Source organism: Dendrobates tinctorius, unplaced genomic scaffold (genome assembly GCF_039654945.1).
Source record: "Dendrobates tinctorius isolate UK_male_01 unplaced genomic scaffold, ASM3965494v1 ptg000249l, whole genome shotgun sequence".
NCBI classification, from domain to species: Eukaryota; Metazoa; Chordata; class Amphibia; order Anura; family Dendrobatidae; genus Dendrobates; species Dendrobates tinctorius.
This window is the reverse complement of record NW_027361916.1, coordinates 3,997,891-4,022,769: the sequence shown is the minus strand read 5'-3', so window position 1 is coordinate 4,022,769 and position 24,879 is coordinate 3,997,891. Positions and strand designations below refer to the sequence as shown.

Here is a 24,879-nt window from a genome sequence, read left to right as displayed (position 1 = left end):
TGTTCCGAGTTGAGACGATAGTACCCCGAGGTGTCCTGGAATGACTCTGCTCTTTGGTGTCAGTTCCGGAGGGGACTCTCTGATCATCTGAAGGACGCTCTGGCTCTCCATCCACCACGTAGTTCCTTGGAGGAGGCTATGACTCACGCCATCCGGATGGATCAAAGACTACAGAAGAGGGGTGTTATGTAGCAGGAAGTTCCATTTCTTCCGAGTAATCTTGACGTTACACCACATTCTGAGCCCATGGAGGTGGGGGCCACTGCCGTCAAGGAAAAGGAGAGGAAACAATGATGGAAAGGGAGACTCTGCTTCTACTGTGGTAGTTCGAGACACTAGAAAAAGAACTGTCCCTCCTGTCCTCCAATTCCCAATGTGCCAGGAAACACCTAAGTCTGACTAACTATCGAGGAGGTTGCCCAGACTCTCAGGTACCTTTTTCCTCATTGGTTAAGTTACTGCTGGAAGAGGAACTTTATGTCCAGAGCTGTTCTATTCCCACTTCAGCTTTTGTGGACTTCAGGTCATCTTGAGCTTGATTGACTCTGAATTGGTGGCCAAATGTAAGTTAGGGACAGTCAAGTTGGGAACTCCAATTAATATCGTGGCCATTGATAAAACACCTCTTCCTAATAATGTTATTAAGTTTGTCGTCGAGGAGTTTATCCTCAAGGTGGGGTACTGTCATCAAGAACGTATTACATGTTTTGTTCTGGACAATCTTCCTGTGGGATTGGTGCATGGATTTACCTGGTTACGAGTACATAACCCGATTATTAACTGGGAATCCTGGGACATTGTTAATTGGGGTCCTAATTGTTTGATGGCGTGCATTGTAAATGTACCTGTGTCATCTGTCAGTCTGGAAGGTATTCCAGAGTACCTAAAGGATTTTGAGGATGTGTTCTCCGAAAAGGAGGCTGAGGTCTTATGACCACACCGCCCATTTGATTGTGCTGTTAATCTCGTTCCTGGTGCCAAATTGCCCGAGGCCCGTTTGTACAGTCTCTCTGGCCCTGAGCAGGCTGCTATGAAGGAGTATATCTCCAAGAGCCTTCATAAAGGACAAATTTGTCCTTCTGTTTCTCCTGTGGCGGCGGGGTTCTTTTTTTGTTAAAAAAAAAAGATGGTCGTTTATGCCCATGCCTTGATTTTCGAGAATTAAATAAAATCACCATAAGGAATACTTACCCCTCCCTCTTATTCCTGATTTGTACAATCAATTGTCTGGTGCCAGGTGGTTCTGTAAGTTGGACCTCAGGGGAGCATATAATCTCATCCGTGTGCGGGAGGGGGATGAGTGGAAAACGGCATTTCTCACCTCCAAGGGATTGTTTGAGATTTTGGTTATGCCTTTTGGCCTGACTAACGCTCCAGCAGTGTTTAAAAATATTATCAATTGTTTTTCTGATTTTATTGAGTGCTTCATGGTAGTTTATCTGGATGATAACCTTATAAATTCTGCTGATAAACAGAAGCACATGGGTTACCTTCGTGCAGTCCTCCATAGGCTTAGGGAGAACTCCCTCTTTACTAAACTGGAGGGCTTCATTTTTTTTTTAAGAATTGTCCTTTCTGGGGTTCATTTTGTCTGCTGAGGGGTTTCGCATGGACCCTAGAAAGGTACAGGCTATTGTGGATTGGGTGAAACCCCGAGATCTCAAAGGTCTTCAGCGTTTTCTGGGTTTTGCCAATTATTATAGAAATTATAGAAAATTCATCAAGTGGTTTTCTCAGATGGTTAAACCCCTCACGCATTTAACTTGCAGGGGGCTGATCTCAAAAACTGGTCAGCTCCAGCTTTAGCGGCGTTTTCTTCTAAAAAATAATTTTTTTGTCTGCCCCTGTACTAATTCAACGTGATCTATCTGAACCATTTATTGTGGGAGTGGACGCCTCGGAGATGGGAGTGGGGTCAGTGTTGTCCCTGAGGCCCACCACGTTAACCAGTTTAAGACCATGTGCCTTCTTTTTGAAAAAAAAATTTTCTCTGCTGAAAGGAATTATGATGTGGTTAACTGGGAGTTATTAGCTATTAAACTGGCTTTTGAAGAATTAATGCACTTTTTGGAGGGGCTGTCCATCGAATCACAGTCATTACGGGCCACAAGAACCTGTCGTACATTGAGTCCGCCAAACGTTTAACTCCGAGTCAGGCAAGGTGGTCACTTTTTTTTTTCTCAATGTTCAGTTTTCTATCACTTTTAGGCCTGGGTCCAGAATGTGAAGGCTGATGCTTTATCTCGCAGCTTGGATCCAATGTCACCTCCTGAACCTCCTTCCTCCATTCTACAGCGCGGAGTAGTTGTGGCTGGGGTTTTCTCGGCATTGGAGCAGGAGATTCGGGAGGCCCAGTCTCTTGCTCCTCCGTCTGTGCCTGATAAGTTCTTTGTGCCGGTCCAATATCAGTTAAGGGTGCTCTGGGAGTTCCATGACTCAGCTCTTAGTGGGCATCCTGGAATCTCAGCCACGTGTAAAGCCATTGCTAGGCTGTTTGGTGGTCCTCATTGGCTTCTGATGTCACTGTATTTGTGTCCTCCTGTGAAACATGTGACAGTGCTAAAACCTCCCATAACTGGCTGGCCAGGGAATTAGTGCCATTTCCAATTCCAGATAGACCTTGGACTCATCTGTCCATGAATTTTGTCACTGATCTCCCTCCTTCCAATGGCAAACCTGTGGTCTGGGTAGTAATGGTTAGGTTCAGAAAACAGGCGCATTTTGTACCGTTGGCGGAACTGCCTAATGCTGAGACTTTATCGAAACTATTCATTGAGCATGTTGTGCGATTACATGGTGTGCCTATGAGAGTGGTGTTTGATAGAGGGGTGCAGTTTGTGTCTAAGTTCTGGAGGGCTTTTTGTAAAAGGCTGGGTATCCGTTTGACCTTTTCATCAGCCTATCATCCCGAGACCAAGGGTCAGACTGAAAAGACCAATCAGTCTTTGAAGTATATTTTATGGTGTCTTACACATCTCGACAGGATGATTGGTGCTCTTCATTACCTATGGCAGAATTTGCATTTAATAATCATGTCAATCAGTCCACTGGTACTTCCCTGTTCTTCTGTAATTATGGTTTTCACTCTCATTTTGGTGAATTTTCCTGGCTGGATTTGGGGTGTCCTGGGGCTGATTCGGCCATTCTGCAGTAGGTTGAGGTCTGTAGGGAGGTCCAGAGGAACATTGGAGAGTCTCAGGGCAAGTATAAATTTTTTGCGGATAAACGACGATTGGTGGGACCGGCGTTCCAAGTGGGGGATAAGGTATGGTTATCCACCAAGAATATAAGGTTGAAGGTTCCTTCTGCTAAGTTGGGTCCCAAGTTTATTGGTCCTTACGAAATTTTAGAGGTGGTTAATCCTGTTGCTTTGCGCTTGCCTCCGTCGTGCGGATCCCCAATATGTTTCCTAAAAAGTAAATTATATTACAGTAGTAATAGTGTCCCTAATTGGACCCTAAAGAAATTATGTTTCCCACTTGTCACGATAAATTAATATAGCGTGTTCCTCATTCTGGCCCTCAAACAGTAATTTAGTCCCTCAGCCTTGCCCCCTTTATTTTATAATATGCTCCAGCCTGGTCCCCTATGTCCCTTTTCCAGCCTGGCTCCCAGATATCCATCCTACACCCCCAGCTATACATACTGGCCATATGTCTTATACTGCCCCCATATATCTTTCCTGGACCACCATATATCCTTCCTGGTCCCTTTTCTTGCTCCCCCATATATCCATCCTGGTCCCCCATATTTGTGCATCCTGGACCCCCATATATATGCTTCCTGGTCTTTTGTCCTGCCCCCCATATATGCAACCTGCTCCCATATATGTCCATCCTGGCCCTTCCCCATATATCCATCCTGGACCCCATGTGTATCCATCCTGACCCCCCCATGTGTAGCCATCCTGGCCTCCAATGTGTCTCCATCCTGGCCCCCATATGTATGGGACGCCCTCACACCCTGGGCTGTGGGGTACTCGGTACCGGGCCCGATGAGCTTCAATGGGAGATGTCACAGCAGCTGGGACCCGGCCCGTGGCCCTGGGCGTCCATTGTAAAAGGGGAATGTTCAGTGTGCTTATGATGAGTGATTCGTGACACCACCTGTGGTGTTCGGCAATAGAGATGTAAGCCGATGCTGCAGACAGATCCTCTGGGACAGATGGTGTGGTGCAGCAGTGATGTTATAGCCCTCCACAGGCAGAGCTGTAGTCCCAGAGCAGTGTAGGTGAAGTGACACTTAGATGGTGTAGTGTCGTGCGCAGGGGATGTAGCAGTGCGGAGCGGGTTGGGGCAGGAATAAGTGGAGGACACCAGGGCATGTAGTTCCAAAGCTTTACTCACAGTCTGTTGTGGTACAGGTGCCCGCATCCGTACCGTGTCCTCCAGGTCAGGAGCTCAGCCAACTTCCAGGCAAGATGAAGTACTCCTTTCCAACACTCCACCAACATATGTACCTTTTCTGAACATCTCCTCTTATAGTGCCTTTGAGTGAAGTACTCCTAGTACTGAGTTACACTGGAGTTCCTCCTGTCAGATGTTCCTATGAACCCTACTTGTCCGACAGACAGCTGTAGCCTGCTTCGGGGACTCCTTGCTACCAAGTCCCGGCTCACTAATATGTTGCTGTTGTGCCCCCAAGTCTTGAGTGGGAATAGAGTGGTCACTACTTCTATTCCTCCGGTGTCTGCTGCAGGACCATTAGTATCCGTACAACCACAGGGACCGGACCCCGGCCTTGCGCTTAGAACTTGAAAAGGGTTCTCCTCTAACCCTGGTCCTTGTTCTCTTATTCTCCTCATGTTCCGTGCTAATCCTTCTTCCCAATGGAGAATCAAGCTTCCTTTCTCTGTCTCTTTCCTGTGCCAGCAGACCCAGATCACTGTGGCCTGCTGCAGCACTTCCTTCTTTCATCCCTCTCCCGGGGATCTTCTCTGTCTCACACTCTGTCCTTCTACATCCTAACTCACTGACTGAATGAAAGACTGAACGACTGACTCAACTCTTCCCGCTTTTTCACGTGAACTAAACTCCACCCACCTCCCAGCACATTTCGTGTTCCAAGCAGGGAGCCACCAAGGGGTGCTATGCTACACTCCAAGCAGGGAGCCGCCGAAGGTGCTTTGCTACACTACTTTGTGGTGTGGGGTGCAGGTCTTGGAGTGTGGTCAGGTGTCTCCACCTTACCTGGATAGTGGGGTACCACACCTCAGGAGGAGGTGCAGTACCTCTGTGGCGACTGAACTCAGGGGCGCCACATACCCCCCCGTTAAACACAGCATGTCCGCGGGCTGCAAGAAAACAAAAGTTGACAAACAAAGGACAAAATTTTTGTAATGCTAATAAACAGTTCTTATCTAATCTTCTCAATATGAGAGGCACTGTTTCTTGAACGTTGCAAACAATTTTTAACTAACTATCTATGTTTCAATACAGTACCTAATTCAAACGTGCTTTTGGCAATACCTTACTACCACTTCAAGTATTCTGCATCAACACATTTCTTCATCATCTTTCCTTTCACACTTTCTACTTATTATTAGAAGTTATCTTTATTCAAATTTCTCATCTCTTCATTAAAAGCTGTTTTCTATCTATTAATACTTTCATAAAGCACATTATCAAATACTTCACATCAAAAAACTTCAATAATTCTTGTACGTGCTGGACACCGCTCCCAGCCAGGATCTCTTGCAGTGTCCTTGGAATGGAGCCATGCTCCACGATGAGGTAGGCCTTATTTATAAAAGACCTAGGTAAAACCAAGAAAGGGCACCAAAGGAGGTGCAACTATTTACAATACAGTTCTGGATCATTCAGCGTCCATGATCTCCACAGTTCAAGCATGAAAAACGCTGCCAATAAAACTGGGCAACAACTGGAAAAACAAAAGCATGATGAACAAACTAAACAAAATAGAAAAAGGCACAAAGGTGCAAATACCCTCCTAGGTAACAAAGTTACTTATTATGGCTAGTAATCCCCTCCTGGGGTTCTGGAAGCTGTTGACTTGGGCTGCTTCCAGGGGAGATGATCTGGGTGTCTTCATCCTGTTGCTGGCAGTCTACAAATTGCAGGTACTCCTTTTCTCCTGGTGAGGGATGGGTTGCCACGGGCTCCGGTGGAATGGCAGCGATGGTCATTGCTACCGGTACTGGGTGCACATCAGCTACTGCAGGTGGTGCTTCTGCTGCCAACAAGTCAGCAAGGGCTGTAGCCGGTACCGATAGATGCTGCTCTGGGATCCCAAGTGGTACCACAGTTGGTGCTAAGGCCGCTTGTTGCGGGCTGGATGCAATTGGAATGCCACCACTCATGGTTTGAGTAATCACCGGGCCATTTCTGTCCACAGGCACGGCTCCTAGTACCAGGATCATGGCAGGGGCGGCGACCATACCCGGTGCTTCCCTGTGATGTGCTGACTCCTGCTTAGGTACTGAGGGACGAATGATGGCAGCCGCAACCCCGGGAGTGGACTAATGAACGACCGGTAGTTGCATCCGTGTTGGCACAGGACGGGGGCATGCCGGTAAAAGCCTGTGCGGCTGCACTAGAGCCGGGCTGGGACTCAGCTCCTGTCCCACAGCCTCCAGAACCCTCATGTACCTTCCTCTGGCAGGCCAGTGACAGCACCAGCCTGAAGGTGGTGGCGGCCGCTGTAAAGGGTGTGTCGCAGCGGCCGTATGCTCCGCGGGTGTTGCTTGGGGGAGGATGGCTTCTCCCCGCCATTTTCTTCTGGCCTCCGCGCTCATTCCATCATGGCGTTCTTTCCTTCTTCTTCTTCTTCCTGTCTCGCCTCTTTTCCCGCCACCGGCCCCCGCTCCTCCTTCTGGGGGCAGCGTCTCCTTCCTACTCCTCCATACCAGGCCAGTATACAAACCCCTCGGGGGGTGGGCCATGTTGCTGTCGCATAGAAGTTCAGACAGGGGAGGCCCAGGACAGTTCGTGGTCTTTTCTTAAGACCACCCATGTTGTCACGTCCTTCTTCTCCACGCCGGCGGCCATTTTTAGCATTCATTTTACAGTCTATCAAATTGGGTCTTCTGCACATTTCCACAAAACTTTTTAAGTCCAATAAATTGTAGGCACACAGAACCCGGTGGCACCGGGCTTCGTCATCCTGTTCGTGACACCAAAAATGGGACGCCCTCACACCCAGGGCTGTGGGGTACTCGGTACCGGGTCCGATGAGCTTCAATGGGAGATGTCACGGCAGCTGGGACCCGGCCCGTGGCCCTGGGCGTCCATTGTAAAAGGGGAATGTTCAGTGTGCTTATGATGAGTGATTCATGACGCCACCTGTGGTGTTTGGCAATAGAGATGTAAGCCGATGCTGCAGACAGATCCTCTGGGACAGATGGTGTGGTGCAACAGTGATGATATAGCCCTCCACAGGCAGGGCTGTAGTCCCAGGGCAGTGTAGGTGAAGTGACACTTAGATGGTGTAGTGTCGGGCGCAGGGGATGTAGCAGTGCGGAGTGGGTTGGTGCAGGAATAAGTGGAGGACACCAGGGCATGTAGTTCCAAAGGTTTACTCATAGTCTGTTGTGGTACAGGTGCCCGCATCCGTACCGTGTCCTCCAGGTCAGGAGCTCAACCAACTTCCAGGCAAGATGAAGTACTCCTTTCCAACACTCCGCCAACATATGTGCCTTTTCTGAACGTCTCCTCTTATAGCGCCTTTGAGTGAAGTACTCCTAGTACTGAGTTACACTGAAGTTCCTCCTGTCAGATGTTCCTATGAACTCTACTTGTACGGCAGACAACTGTAGCCTGCTTCGGTGACTCCTTGCTACTGAGTCCCGGCTCACTAATATGTTGCTGTTGTGCCCCCAAGTCTTGAGTGGGAATAAAGTGGTCACTATTTCTATTCCTCCGGTGTCTGCTGCAGGACCATTAGTATCCGTACAACCTCGGGGACCGGACCCCGGCCTTGCGCTTAGAACTTGAAAAGGGTTATCCTCTAACCCTGGTCCTTGTTCTCTTATTCTCCTCATGTTCCATGCTAATCCTTCTTCCCAATGGAGAATCAAGCTTCCTTTCTCTGTCTCTTTCCTGTGCCAGCAGACCCAGAGCACTGTGGCCTGCTGCAGCACTTCCTTCTTCCATCCCTCTCCTGGGGATCTTCTCTGTCTCACACTTTGTCCTACTACATCCTCACTCACTGACTGAATGAAAGACTGAACGACTGACTCAACTCTTCCCGCTCTTTTATGTGAACTAAACTCCACCCATCTCCCAGCACGTTTCGTGTTCCAAGCAGGGAGCCACCAAGGGGTGCTATGCTACACTCCAAGCAGGGAGCCGCCGAAGGTGCTTTGCTACACTACTTTGCGGTGTGGGGTGCAGGTGTTGGAGTGTGGTCAGGTGTCTCCACCTTAACTGGATAGTGGGGTACCACACCTCAGGAGGAGGTGCAGTACCTCTGTGGCGACTGAACCCTCAGGGGCGCCACATGTATCCATCCTGGCCCTCATGTATATCCATCCTGCCCCCCATGTGTGGCCATCCTGGCCCCCCATGTGTATCCATCCTGGCCCCCCATGTGTATCCATCCTGGCCCCCCATGTGTATCCATCTTGGCCCCCATGATTAAACATCCTGACCCCCCATGTGTCTCCATCCTGGCCCCCATATGTATCCAGCATGACCCCCATGTGTATCCATCCTGGCCCCTCCATATGTATTCATCCTGGCCCCCCATGTGTCTCCATCCTGGCCCCTCCATATGTATTCATCCTGGCCCCCCATGTGTATCCATCCTGGCCCCCCCATGTGTATCCATCCTGGCCCCCCCATGTGTATTCATCCTGGCCCCCCCATGTGTATCCATCCTGGCCCCCCATGTGTATCCATCCTGGCCCCCCCATGTGTATCCATCCTGGCCCCCCCATGTGTATCCATCCTGACCCCACCAAGTGTATCCATCCTGGCCCCCCATGTGTATCCATCCTGGCCCCCCATGTGTATCCATCCTGGCCCCCCCATGTGTATCCATCCTGGCCCCTCCATGTATATCCATCCTGGCCCCCATGTGTATCCATCCTGGCCCCCCATGTGTATCCATCCTGGCCCCCCATGTGTATCCATCCTGGCCCCCCATGTGTATCCATCCTGGCCCCCCATGTATATCCATCCTGGCCCCTCCATGTGTAGCCATCCTGCCCCCCATGTGTCTCCATCCTGGCTTCATGTACAGAGAGAGGACAAAAAAGATCAATTTTGAGCTCGTACCAGGTCAGGTTATAATTAACACATATTCTCAAGTCCACACATATCACCACTTTCATACTCTGGAAGGGATATACATCAGTGATTGTATCGCGAGATGAAGGAGACCATGGCATTAAGAGCCATGTGTGACAAGGGTGAGTTACACTACCTTTCCCAAATCCTATGGAACTTCTGGGGACATCCTCTGTGTCTATATAATATGTTATCATAAGGAATTATATCGTTTGCTAATTAGGAAAGCCTAAGACCAGAAATAAACCCCATAAATCATTGTACATGGAGACTTTGGGATCAGATAATTTCTGTCTGTGTTGATTGTGGAAACAAAAAATCTTTTCTAAAAGCCTCAAACTTCTGTGTGTGACTCAGAGCTGAGATCTAACGTGAGAGAAGATTCCAGTGCGGGGAAGACGGGAAACCTTCATATAGACGGCCGGTGGGATGGAGGCAGTGACCGACTCTGGCCAAATCTGTCTCTAGAGCCGTAGTAGAAGATGAAGATGTCGTCCTCATCATGAAGTAGTTATTTCACATGTCGCGTGTAATGAATATCTCCTGCAGTATTGCTAATGCCGATTCCAGTGTCGGTAAATGAGACGAGAATTAGCATTATGGAAGATGAGTCTGAGAAACATGTTCAGCTGCCGACTCCGAGGAAGAAACTGCTTGTTGTCTGTGGCCTAAATATATAGGTCTTACAACCCGGGCTGCGCCGCCTCGACTTACCTTACTTCGGCATCCTGGCAGGTCTCTGGACGAGGGGCGTGCCACTGGGTGTCCTCGCTTCTGGTTTCACGGTCGCTCTCTGGATCCGGTGACTCATGTACGCTCCGTCCTCTGCTTAGGCCGTGGCTGCGCATGTCTCTGGCCTCTTATTCTAAATGAATCTCTTGACCCGGAAGTCTTTCCTGACCTGCAGTAGCCACTAGTATATCAGGCTGCTTCCTGCTAGGGGAGGCGCCTGATTATCACTTTGCTTCCCTGCTAGGCCAGCTGGGTTCCTACATGGTCGCCCTTTGTACTCAGGTCCCTGCGTGTACCCGGCTTGCTTCCGAGTATGCGCTCTGCACTCTCTTATACCCTGCATGCTTCCGAGTATGCGCTCTGCACCCTCCTGTACCCAGCGTGCCCCTGTATTCACCCTGCTAGACATGGTCTCTCGTGCCTTCTTTGAGCTGGCCACCTGGTACCAGCAGTCGTGGTACTTCATCCCCCTGGGTCTACCCCTGACGCTCCCTGTATACGGGGTGGTACTCACTAGGTCATCTCACCCAGGGTGGGTTGATATCACGGCCCAGAGAGTCCACTCCAGGAGTTGTTACAATAGGTTTTATTAGTAGATATCAGTAAAGAAAACTAAACCCTGTAGAATAATAAATCTCCTCCTATGTTTCGCTTATTATCTCCAGTAATTGTATTATTACACAGGATTCTTATGATGTTACATCGGATCATCTTCTTCTCATTCAGGTCTCTACAATATCGGATCCTCTCAGTGAAGATCTTCTACAAAAGAGAATTTTCCTCATTTACCCATCAGGGATGGATATTGACAGACACAAGATGGCGGAGAGGATATTACACCTCACCCTAGAGATCCTCTTCCGTCTCACTGGAGAGGTGAGAGACTCTGATGACGTCACATTACATCATTCTTATCTATGGGAATAACAGATGGACAGAACTGGAGAGGTGAGGACTCTGGAAATGTCTGGAGTGAGATTTATTAATGTGTCTCTCCATAACCAGGATTACACAGTGGTGAAGAAGACCTCTAGTGATCGCTGTCAGGACCCTGTGTCTGAGGGATGGGGAAGACCCCTGAGCCCAATCACGGGGCCTCCACCTCACCCCCTGATCCATGAGGACATCAATGACCAGAAGATCCTAGAACTCATCTACAAGATGATGGAGCTGCTGACTGGAGAGGTGACACTGCTGGGAATGCTGGGACATTATACAGTAACATTATGAAGGGATTGGGGGGATGACGGTATCATTGTATGTGTCAGGTTCCTATAAGGTGTCAGGATGTCGCTGTCTATTTCTCCATGGAGGAGTGGGAGTATTTAGAAGGACACAGAGATGAGTACAAGAACGTCATAATGGAGGTTCCCCAGCCCCTCACATCACCAGGTAATAGACAGGACTAAATACACACGGCCTGTAATTATCTGTATGTAGAGAATGAATTCAGTCCCTGTGTGTGTTTCCTCCAGATCTATCCAGTAAGAGGACAACACCAGAGAGATGTCCCCGTCCTCTTCTTCCACAGGACTGTAAACAAGAAGATCCCAGTGCTCCTCAGGATCATCAGGTAGATGGAGAGAAGGTGTCAGGAGATCTCCCCTATGATGTGTAGACGGCTGTGAAGGTCTTGTGCTCAGTCTTGTTTTATCCACCAGTATTATATGTTTTATACTTGTGTAATGAGAGCGGTGGAGATGGCAGGATTAGAGCTGATCATAGATGGGACTTCTCCATCTGTCGGTGACTTTTACAATATTTGTTTCAGGGTGAAGATCTGACCCATATTAATACTACAGAGACATATGTGAGGGGTGATGAGTGGTGTAAAGAGGAGATTCCCACTTATGACTACCCAGGTGAGTAGTAACCACTGAATGCAGAGAAGTCACAGATTCCTCTCAGTCACCGGCTGTGGCTGCTTTATCGGTGGTGTAGTCCGGCCGTATTACCATGATCACCATTTTGCCTCTAGACCACAACATTCTCCTCCACCCAAAACTGTTCAAATGACTTTGGGCATTGAAAGCCCTTTTCTATAGACCATACGACTTGGAGGATCCACCTACCCCCTGGGATTAGGAGACACTGACCTTTACCTGCCCAGTTCTGTAAACTACAGTCAAATGACAGCGTACGTAGAATGTGCTGACAGGTTAGAAACTCACTTGAAGAAAAATATTATGCTGAGCCTGTAAGAAAGCGGAGGGTAATGATGATGTTGGCTTCCTAGATCCCTGAAATCTTATTGGATGAATCTTCTCTCCCTTCTGTGCTGCTGAATGTCTCATGGTCCCTACAAGACCAGGTCCAGTCTTTCTGGCTAAACTTCCCTTTTATGATCGACAGCAGTAAATGTGCAGTGAGGCCAAGTGTGAATTTCTGTCCAATAACAGCAGAGTTTCCCTTTATCCTGACTTTTCAATTTGTGTTAAAACTACCATATTTTTCGGACTATAAGACACACTTTTTTCCTTCCAAAATATGGAGGAAAATGGGGGGTGCGTCTTATAGTCCGGATGTACCGGCTCTGGCTGTGGTGGGGAGGTGGGGGAATGGCATCGGCGGAGCAGCGGGTCACACGAGGCTGGAGCCGATGGCTGCGGCTAACTCCTGTTCTTGCTGCTAAAGAGAAATGAATATTCACTGCATTCCACTCCCATGGGCTTGGAGGGCAATGAATATTCATTTCTCTTTAATAATAGTATCTTGATATGATTAGCCTCCAACCCCGGTCCTGGTATGCATGGCCCCATCCTTATAATTGGCCCACACTCCCATCCCCATTCCTATCCTGGTATGCATGGCCCCTTCAGAAAACATTAAAAAACAAACCATTGAACTTACCTACCCCGCGCTCCCTTGCAGTGTCCTGCTCCAGTGCCAGCAACTGCTATATGCTTGTAAGCAGCGCATGGCAGGGACGTCATGTGCTGCTCACAAGCAGAGCACAGCTGCCAGGACTATGTACGCAAAGGGCATTGAGTATTCATTGCTCTTCAGTAGCGCGCAGTGTCAGCCACCGGCTTCCTGCTGCTACCGGCGGTCACGTGTGCCGCTACTTAAGAGAAATGAATATTTGTGAATACTCACTGTTCTCAGCGCTGCTTACAAGCATAAAGCAGTTGCTGGCACCGGAGCAGGACGCTGCAAGGGAGCGCCGGGTAGGTAAGTGTAATGGTTTGGTTTTTTTTCTGTTTTCTGTTGGGGCTATGCATACCAGGATAGGAATGTGGGTGGGGGCCACTTATAAGGATGGGCCCCTGCATACCAGGATGAAATGGGGCCCTGCATACCAGGACGAGATGGGGCCCTGCATACCAGGACGAGATGGGGCCCTGCATACCAGGACGAGATGGGGCCCTGCATACCAGGACGAGATGGGGGCCCTGAATACCAGGACGAGATGGGGTCCCTGAATACCAGGATAGGGATGGGACCATGCATACCAGGATAGGGATGGGACCATCCATACTAGGATGAGATGGGGACCCTGCATACAAGGGTATGGATGGGGCCATGCATACCAGGATAAGGATGATGTGGCCATGCATACCAAGATAGGGATGAGGGGACCATGCATACCAGGATGAGGTGGCCATGCATACCAGTATAAGGATGAGGTGGCCATGCATACCAGGATAGGGATGAGGAGACCATGTGTATCAGAATGGGGAGGAGGGGGCCATGCATACCAGGGTAGGGATGAGGGGGCCATGCATACCAGGATGGGGATGAGGTCATGGATACCAGGGTAGGGATGAGGGGGCCATGCATACTAGGATAGGGATGAGGGGGCCATGTGTATCAGAATGGGGATGAGGGGGCCATGTAAACCAGGATAGGGGATAATAAGTACAGAATTGACCACATTTTTTGGTTCAATTTTTTTTGCCTAATTTCCTCTAAAACCTAGGTGCGTCTTATGGTCCAAAAAATACAGTAATTTCAAGGAGGATTGTGATAAACTACAGGACAAACATTACACCTGTGCCATGATATATTTCTAAGCTGTGCGTGACTGATGGCTGTAATATACATTTATCCACACCTGTAGGAGATGTGTTGGCTCCAGCCCTGGTTTCATAGATTTACTAAACGTCATGAATTCCATTATCTTTTCCAGCCTAAGGATTTCAGATTACTGCACAATCTCTCCTGAAATGGGGGCGCTAATACTTTCTCTACTTTTCCGGTCAGGACTCATAGTGGCTCCAATGGTCCACCATAAATGAGTGCAGCCACATACCAACATATAAAAAAAGAAAAGAAGCCAGCACTGCTTAAGGTTGGAACGCATAACATAAAGTGCATATGCACATAATATCTAACTGTATTCAAAATGAGATGTTTGGCAAAAAAAAATTGATCAATTCAATTGAGCCTCTCCGCCCCGCCAAAGCAATCTCATGTGGGGGGTCCTACTCTACGTTTTTAATAAACACTGTGCCATTACAGCCTCCTAGATACATTAAAAGCAAGACCACTTTAAGTGCAATCCGTACCTGAGCATTTCTGGATCGCTCCCATGAAGCCAGAAAAAGCAAGTGCAGATGAAGGCCAATCAGGTCTGAATGCAGACATATCAGGTTTAGCCTCCACACATTGCCCGACCAGCAAACATAGATGAAGGGCAATGCAGGTTCAGACACAGGTGCACAATTAAATAAAGCTTGGGGCAGGGCGGGGCTGCTGTGTGTGTGCACAGCAGCCTAGATCCATCACAGTGAACACAGAAAAAATGGCGAACATAACCCAGCGCGCACGGCAAAAGTGGTGGTCAGCCACATACCAACATATAAAAAAAGAAAAGAAGCCAGCGCTGCTTAAGGTTAGAACGCATAACATAAAGTGCATATGCACATAATATCTAACTGTATTCAAAATGAGATATTTGGCAAAAAAATTGATCAATTCAATTGAGCCACCCCGCCACGCCAAGGCAATCTCATGTGGGGGGTCCTACTCTACGTTTTTAATAAACACTGTGCCATTACGGCCTCCTAGATACATTAAAAGCAAGACCACTTTAAGTGCAATCCGTACCTGAGCATTTCTGGATCGCTCCCATGAAGCCAGAAAAAGCAAGTGCAGATGAAGGCCAACCAGGTCTGAATGCAGACATATCAGGTTTACCCTCCATACATTGCCCGACCAGCAAACATAGATGAAGGGCAATGCAGGTTCAGACACAGGTGCACAATTAAATAAAGCTTGGGGCAGGGCGGGGCTGCTGTGTGTGTGCACAGCAGCCTAGATCCATGACAGTGAACACAGAAAAAATGGCGAACATACCCCAGCGCGCACGGCAAAAGTGGTGGTCAGCCACATACCAACATATAAAAAAAGAAAAGAAGCCAGCGCTGCTTAAGGTTAGAACGCATAACATAAAGTGCATATGCACATAATATCTAACTGTATTCAAAATGAGATATTTGGCAAAAAAATTGATCAATTCAATTGAGCCACCCCGCCACGCCAAGGCAATCTCATGTGGGGGGTCCTACTCTACGTTTTTAATAAACACTGTGCCATTACGGCCTCCTAGATACATTAAAAGCAAGACCACTTTAAGTGCAATCCGTACCTGAGCATTTCTGGATCGCTCCCATGAAGCCAGAAAAAGCAAGTGCAGATGAAGGCCAACCAGGTCTGAATGCAGACATATCAGGTTTAGCCTCCACACATTGCCCGACCAGCAAACATAGATGAAGGGCAATGCAGGTTCAGACACAGGTGCACAATTAAATAAAGCTTGGGGCAGGGCGGGGCTGCTGTGTGTGTGCACAGCAGCCTAGATCCATCACAGTGAACACAGAAAAAATGGCGAACATAACCCAGCGCGCACGGCAAAAGTGGTGGTCAGCCACATACCAACATATAAAAAAAGAAAAGAAGCCAGCGCTGCTTAAGGTTAGAACGCATAACATAAAGTGCATATGCACATAATATCTAACTGTATTCAAAATGAGATATTTGGCAAAAAAATTGATCAATTCAATTGAGCCACCCCGCCACGCCAAGGCAATCTCATGTGGGGGGTCCTACTCTACATTTTTAATAAACACTGTGCCATTACGGCCTCCTAGATACATTAAAAGCAAGACCACTTTAAGTGCAATCCGTACCTGAGCATTTCTGGATCGCTCCCATGAAGCCAGAAAAAGCAAGTGCAGATGAAGGCCAACCAGGTCTGAATGCAGACATATCAGGTTTACCCTCCACACATTGCCCGACCAGCAAACATAGATGAAGGGAAATGCAGGTTCAGACACAGGTGCACAATTAAATAAAGCTTGGGGCAGGGCGGGGCTGCTGTGTGTGTGCACAGCAGCCTAGATCCATCACAGTGAACACAGAAAAAATGGCGAACATAACCCAGCGCGCACGGCAAAAGTGGTGGTCAGCCATATACCAACATATAAAAAAAGAAAAGAAGCCAGCGCTGCTTAAGGTTAGAACGCATAACATAAAGTGCATATGCACATAATATCTAACTGTATTCAAAATGAGATATTTGGCAAAAAAATTGATCAATTCAATTGAGCCACCCCGCCACGCCAAGGCAATCTCATGTGGGGGGTCCTACTCTACATTTTTAATAAACACTGTGCCATTATGGCCTCCTAGATACATTAAAAGCAAGACCACTTTAAGTGCAATCCGTACCTGAGCATTTCTGTATTCAAATATCTCATTTTGAATACAGTTAGATATTATGTGCATATGCACTTTATGTTATGCGTTCTAACCTTAAGCAGCGCTGGCTTCTTTTCTTTTTTTATAAATGAGGGCAGCTCCAGTTTAGTGTTCTCCCCTCGTACATACGTTGTTGTTGGGGATGTAACATATTTTTTTATTCTGTCTTTTTTTTTTAACCTGTTCATTCTGTATGATAGTTTGATTGTGGTGGGATCGGCCTTCCTGCCTAATGTGAGTCTGTAACTCCCTGATAGTCTTCAAAAAATCTCTCCATTGCCTCTTCCAAATGCATAAGATCTAAATTTAAAGTGCCCCTGTCAGCAGGATTGTGCTCAGTAACCTAAAGACACAGGTCAGCGCCGTTATACTGATTACATTGATACCTGGTGATGAAATCCGTCTTGTGGTTGTTGTTTAATCTTTATTTGTAGTTTTCAGTTAATGAGATTCTCGTGCTCTGGGGCGGGGCTGTGGGCGGGGCTTTATGTGGTCTGATTACATATTCATCTGTATTGGCTTATGACAGGTCGCTGATCCCTCACTGACCTGCCCCCATTATTACATAATGCATATAATAGCATTGATATTATTGGTGATAATGCCTATAATATTGTGGCTGTTGTGAGGCTTAGAAAAAAAATTACATCCAGCAAAATGTCACCGGCGATGGCGGCGCCTGCACAGTAGCATCTATAAGTAAGAGATACAGGCTACTGGACAGGGGCCACTGGTGACATTTTACTGGATGTAATTTTTTTTCTGAGCCTCACAACAGCCACAATATTATAGGCAGTATCACCAATAATATCCACACTATTAAATGTATTATGTAATAATGGGGGGCAGGTCAGTGAGGGATCAGCGACCTGTCATAAGCCAATACAGATGAATATGTAATCAGCACACCTCATAAAGCCCCGCCCACAGCCCCACCCACAGCCCCACCCCAGAGCACGAGAATCTCATTAACGGAAAGCTACAAATAAAGATTTCATCACCAGGTATCAAAGTAAGACACCTATCCATAACTAATCCTATAGTTATATGATAAATAAAGATGCAGCCAGAATAAAGTCTATTATTAGAAATAAAACAAAACACAGGGCAAGTGGGAAGAGCCGGGCAAAGCACCAGAATTGGCGCATCTAATAGATGTGCCTTTTCTAGGCAGCTGTGGGCTGCTATTTTTAGGCTGGGGGGTCAATATCCATGGCCCTTTACAAGCCTGAGAATACCAGCCCCCAACTGTCAGCTTTAGCAAGGCTGGTTGTCAGAAATGGGGGGGGACTCCATGCCATGTTTTTAAATTATTTCTTTATATAATTAAAAAAACAGTGTAAGGACCCCTCTATTCTTGATAACCAGCCTTGCTGAAGCTGACAGATGAGGGTTGCAGCCCTCACTTGTGAGTTTTGCCAGACTGGTTATAGAAAATACAGGGGAACCCACACCGTTTTTTTCATTCATTTTTTTAGTTATAACGCAGGCAGTGGGTGAGGAATACTCCAATCATCCGCTCCTGCTGTCACTGTTCTTGGCAGCAGCAGGTGTAGGCTGATGGGAGTAATAGTCCCAAACGCCCGCACCTACTATCATCATTCTCACGTTAATATAACTCTCATCATTCTCTCTGCCGGCAGAGCAGGGGAGAATGATGCTGACATAGTTGTCACGCGTGTGCCACGAGTATTACACACATGGACATCTCCGGTACCGGAAATATCAGGACGTGTGAAACCAGCCTTATACACAGTTCTCTTTTAATGACCAATATTTCTTTTTGAAACTCATCTGACAGAAAATATTGGAGCTTACGATAGTATAGATTGTGAAGTCTCCGAGACCCATACTCTAATTACCCCAGAGAGGTTTCACCACTAGCTGCTCATTTATTACTGATGGAGACTGTGGAGTTTGATCATTTCAGTAGTTCCTAATCAGGCCCCATTATTAATATCTGACGTGTGTCACTTTATGTGGTGGTAAGTTTGGAATTCTTCACAAAGAATAATAGGAAACAAATGGATCTTACAAATTATTTTCCAGCTTCGCACTATACCCTACATACGGTTGTACACTACTGTCTGGGCACATGGCAGTGTTCAGAAGGGAAGGAGCGCCATTTAGCTATTTGAATGCAGATCTTGCTGGAATAGTTTGCAGACACAATGTATTGGGAGCACTGTTCGTGGTCAACTGGCAGCTCAAAAGATGTCCACCGAGAGCATGCTTGGCTCTATCTTCTCTGCTCTCCATATCCCAAGGATTGCCTTGCTCATCGCCCTTTAACAACCTCACATGGAATCTGGACTTACACAGGGACCCCTAGGCTTGGCCCATGGTGTTACCTGCTATTCTGTGGTGTTAGATGGCGAGAAGCATAGTCAGGTAGCTGGGTCAGAACCAGAAGGACACAATACAGAATCAGAAGACACAAGAGTAGTCAGTAAAGGGGCCACGGTCACAGCAGGAAACAAATACACAAGCCACAAGCTGAGCACAGAGGACTGAACCAGAGGAGAACAGCGCTGTATCTGGCAGATTCCGGCCATGTGCTTTGCGATTTAGTAGGGTGTGCTACTTTCCAATTGGCTGAAGTAGGGAGCAGATTACTCCAGCTGGACAGCAGGAACAGATCCCAGATGAGATTGGACACACCATATGCAGAAGCCCAAATATAACTAAATGCCAGAAAACCAGAATAGTAGAAATCCCCATAAAGTGATTCCATTTTATAAATTAATTCACTGAGGGTTATAATCCTTAGGAGGAGTGAATATTTTGACTCCACAGCCACTTTCTGGAAATTAACACGCAGTGGATGTTGGAGAGTGAAAATTACACATTTGCCATTTTATTACCCAGCACATAGTGCCCAGATTGTGCTCCAGGAGACACACACCAAAAATTAAGTGGGTTCTTCTCACTATAATATTGCTAAATACAGGGATCCTAAATGTTGTTTGCGCACACTGCAAGACTCCGAAGTGAGAGCGGATTTTGCTTTATTGGTTTATGGAAACCTTGTTGCTTTTCAGCAGCCTTTGAGCCACTAATAGTGTGGGAACCTCTGTTCTTCCATTGACAGATGATGGCCCTGAGTGGGGACTTGTTTTTGTGAGATGAGAATTGGTATTATTTTCGCCTACATAACATTGATTGGTTTCTTTTTATTTGATATTTGGGAGGCAGAATGAACCAACAGTTGAACACCGCACACTACTGGTTCATCCAACAAGGTTTTCTATTAGACTGTGAACTGTCATTGACTTGGTAAATAATTAAAGCCTTTACATAGCTTGCCGTTTTTATGGACAGTTTAAGTAGAAGTGTTCAAAAATATAAAACTCAAGGATATTTTATTAAAAAATAATTGTTTTATCTTAGCAGATGACTGTACCAGGAGATCAGAGGGACAGCTGACATCTTCAATTTTTAAATCTGATGATCTTGAGATCCTACATGATACAACTAAAGTGAATGCTATTACTCCAGATATACCATCATCCATTCAAAGCAAAGATCTGTCATCTGATCCTATGAAACACGTCCCATCTTCTGATTCATTACCGATTACTAAGGAAAATCAAAGTCACAAAAGAGGCATTAAAAAACAAACTGCTCCTAAAGCAAAGAAGTCATTTTCATGTTCAGAATGTGGGAAATGTTTTACATGGAAATCACATTTTATTACTCACCAGAGAACTCACACAGGGGAGAAGCCTTTTTCCTGTTCAGAATGTGGGAAATGTTTTAATCAGAAATCGGTTCTTGATAGACACCAGAGAACTCACACAGGGGAGATGCCCTTTTCCTTTTCCTGTTCAGAATGTGGGAAATGTTTTGAACACAAATCAAATTTTGTTATCCACCAGAGAACTCACACAGGGGAGAAGCCTTTTTCCTGTTCAGAATGTGGGAAATGTTTTAACAATAAATCCGATTGTGTTAATCACCAGAGAATCCACACAGGGGAGAAGCCTTTTTCATGTTCAGAATGTGGGAAATGTTTTGCACGTAAATCACAATTTGTTACACACCAGAGAACTCACACAGGGGAGAAGCCTTTTTCATGTTTAGAATGTGGGAAATGTTTTGCACGTAAATCACAATTTGTTACACACCAGAGAACTCACACAGGGGAGAAGCCTTTTTCATGTTCAGAATGTGGGAAATGTTTTAGGAATAAATCAGATTGTGCTATGCACCAGAGAACTCACACAGGGGAGAAGCCTTTTTCATGTTCAGAATGTGGGAAATGTTTTGCACATAAATCACATTTTGTTACCCATCAAAGAATTCACACAGGGGAGAAACCCTTTTCTTGTTCAGAATGTGGGAAATATTTTGCACAGAAAGCACATTTTTTTGCCCACCAGAGAATTCACACAGGAGACAAGCCTTTTTCCTGTCCAGAATGTGGGAAATGTTTTAACAGTAAATCAGATTGTGTTAAGCACCAGAGAATCCACACAGGGGAGAAGCCTTTTTCCTGTTCAGAATGTGGGAAATGTTTTAACAATAAATCAAGTTGTGTTAGGCACCAGAGAATCCACACAGCAGAAAAGCCATATTCATGTTCAGAATGTGGGAAATGTTTTAAATGGAAAATAAGTCTTGATAGCCATCAAAGAACCCACACAGGAGAGAAGCCTTTTTCCTGTTAATGTGGGAAATGTTTTAACCAGAAAGCGCTTCTTGTTAGACATCAGAGCAGTCACACAGAGGAGAAGCCAGTTTCATTTTCTTAATGTGGGAAATATTTTACCTGGAAATCAACTGTTAATAAACATCAGAGACGTCACATAGGGGAGAAGCCTTTTTTATGTTCATAATGTTGGAATAGTTTTAACCAAAATTGCACCTCCTCAAATGGGTTGTCTCTTGTCATTCCTCATGTTTGCTTACAAAATAATAAAAAGTAAACTTTATTAATTCCAAATGTAAAACTATACCCATAATTCACCCCCTGAAGGTTAGTTGAAAAGTGACTAATAGAAAAAACATGTACCCCACATCTCAGTATATAGGGTGAGGTGACATTTACACACTCACTCTCCAAGCCTCTCATTTCTACAGGTTTCATCGTCCTCACCAAAGACGACTCATCAAGAGACTATTTAATATTGACCTATATTCAAACGTGACTAAACAAAAAAAAAAAACTAAAATCATGTATCATGTTATCCGAAACAGAAAACTAGCCACATATTGGCAGATTCCAAACTTCAAACTATATACTTCGGAAGTTTATAAGCCACTCCAGTGTCAGGAATAGATAGTATGAATTTGAATTTACCAAATGGCTGCAATGAAACAAAGAGTGAAAAATTTAAAGGGGTCTGAATACTTTCCATACCCACTGTATCAGTAAAAATAACTCCTCTTTATTAGGTTAAGTATAAAAGAATTGCACCATTTTCCGATACCCGTCGCGTCTCCATTTTTCATGATCTCGGGTTGGGTGAAAGTCTATTTTTTGTGTGCCGAGCTGACGATTTTAATGGAGACCATTTTGGTGCAGATACGATCTTTGGGTCATCCTTTATTGCATTTTAATGCAATGTTGCGGCGACCAAGAAAAGTGATTCTGGTGTTTTGACCTTTTTTCTCGTTACGCCATTTGGCGATCGGGTTAATTCTTTTTTATACTGATAGATCGGGCGATTCTGAACGCGGCTATAACAAATATGTGTATGTGTGATTTTTTTATTGTTTTATTTTGAAAAGGGGGTGATTTGAACTTTTATATTGTTTTTTATATTTTTTAAACATTTTATTTTTACTTTTGGCATTATGAAGACATACAGCATTGTATCTTAAATAACCAGACAACTATTTTTTAGCAAATGAAGAATAATAGAATGTTACTTGTATTGTGGCTTTAAATTTATGTTTTGATTTCTAGTTGGTCAAGAAAACAGACTTTTGTTTGTGTAAGCCGGTAATATTGACTTTTATTGTGCGCTTATCCTTTATCACTAGTGATGTTTGCTGATATGCTAATTATACATTGTGTTATGGTGCCAGTTTGTTGACTTCTAAAACAGAGTGGGAAAAGCTATGCAAATAGTTTAAATAATTTAATCAAGTAATGCTATAATAATCTCATCTCCATTCTTACCCTTTGTGTAAATACTGAATGAGGGACACTTGTTAAGTCTAAAAATGGGTTACATGCCTCTGTATAAAGAGACTGAGAGAGAAACAGCCAGAGAGATTCTGCCAAGACATCCATACATCCAAAGGACAAGAGACAGGACAGCAGCCACAACATCATCACAAGGGACACGGATCGATCATTCTATAGGAAACAACCTAGGGGTTTTCAGCAGCGGTTGGAAGAATACAGATCTGCTCCATTGACCATCACTGAACCATGGATACGTTTGCAGAAGCCAAATTGTGATCTTTGGATCAACTGGCCTTGTACCTTGTATGGACTCAATGGACTGTCATCTTCCTATGCTTGTCATACCTCCTCTATGTGTGCGGTGGAGTATTCGACCCTGGAAGATGAAGCCAGGTTGTGATCCTCGGATCAACTGGTCTTGTATGGACTGTCATCTTCCTACACTTGTCGTTACCTCCTCTCTGTGTGTGGGCCACAGCTGGGGTAGCGACCCTGGAAGATCTGAAGTCACAGAAGCTATTATCCCAGCAGGTCAGCGGAAGGCTGAGACTCTGTAATGTGCGCCATCTTGTGTACTGTGCTGGGACTGTTCTATGTGTTATTTGCCTGTTCTGTAGTACAATAAAGCATTGCCCACACTGTTTTACCGTCACCCTGTGTTGTCTGAGTAGCGTTTTGCCCATGTTAAAAGGAGAGGTGGAGTTCGGCAGGATGATCCTTGGTTTGTGGTTTTGGCTAGTGGGCGGCGCTCATAGCAATCCGACAGTGAGAAGCATAGAGGTCTGCTGGAGATCACTGGTTATCATGCCAACCCATAGGTGACCTATGATCATGTGATGGGGTCACCGATGGGCAGGATTTCCGGTGCTTGCTGGAAGTGCACATTAAATGCCGCTGTCAGAGGCTGTTAGGGGAAAATGGCAGCTGTTCAAAACAGCTGACATGTGCCGGAAAAGATGTGATCTCACCACCGGAGCCCAGATCAAAGGGAGGAAGTACATTTACACCCGATGTCAGAAAGGGGTTAAAGGGGATTGTTTTTACAGAGCCAGAAGTGGTAATCAATCATGTATACATACAAATAATTACAGAAATACACAGCTTCTAATGGTAAATAGTATAGAGTTACCACAAGAAAATATAATTTGTGTAAACCATGTGTAGATATAAAAATTCAGGCAAATGTCAAATGTAGCTCCATCTAGTGGCCATGTGCAAAAGTGCCATCATAGAGTAACATGTATCCTAAGAGAGCGTCACTATCAAGGTGGGGATCAGATAAGTGCACCATATTTATTGAGTGTAAGATAAATCCATACATAGATATCTGTAACCGGATTGTAGATCTATCACTGGATATCAGTGTATAAGGGGAATAGATCCTGTGCACTTATAGATGAATAGCTTATATAATGAGAGGACACAGAGCAAAGGGTATAAATAGTGAGAGAATAAAGAGCTGACAGCGCATTACATCCCTGGAGTACAGATAGGAGATATAAAGTGCAGCCAGTGCTATATGGGATATCCCAGGAATACAGCACAGCCCATATAGTGTAAAGGAGGAACCATCCTAACAAGAGATGGCGATTACAGATCCTACAGACGACATGCCGGGAGTGTACAGAGAAAGATGGCAGAGTCACCACTATTCCCTCTTACCGGCGTTTCGCCACGTTAGCTTCCTCAGAGGGTACGGATAAGTGTTTCCAACACACCAAGGTCCTGCACTAATCCAGGCAAGGGGAGTAACTCTGGGGTAAAGTGGGGTGTTTCTAAAGGAATTGGGGCTGATCCCCGGTCACATCTTCCCCAGTGAAGCAGGAGGTTCAGGATGAAAACCTGTTGGTAAGACCAAGATGGATAATGCTGCATAGAGCCACCTGGTAGCGATCAGTCAGGTAAAGTGATAGTGAGGGGGGTCCGGAAACAAAACAATGCAGGTGAAAAGAGCCAAATGTGACCCCACCAAGTGACCAGTGAGAGTGCAACTGTGCAACGGGTAAGAAAAGAGAATAAACAGTGATATGGTAAAGATATAAAGAGAAAAGCAGCTTAATA

General features: G+C 45.8%; 1 protein-coding gene across 1 annotated transcript; it reads left to right on the top strand.

Annotated features, from left to right (window-relative positions):
• Positions 1 to 10,387: 10,387 nt before the first annotated feature.
• LOC141063332 (uncharacterized) lies at positions 10,388 to 23,470 on the top strand. Its single transcript, XM_073557380.1, has 6 exons — positions 10,388 to 10,486; positions 10,986 to 11,165; positions 11,249 to 11,372; positions 11,456 to 11,553; positions 11,752 to 11,842; positions 20,073 to 23,470. The coding sequence occupies exons 1-6, from the start codon at positions 10,388 to 10,390 to the stop codon at positions 21,350 to 21,352; spliced, it is 1,872 nt and encodes a 623-aa protein (XP_073413481.1). The 3' UTR covers positions 21,353 to 23,470.
• Positions 23,471 to 24,879: the final 1,409 nt, after the last annotated feature.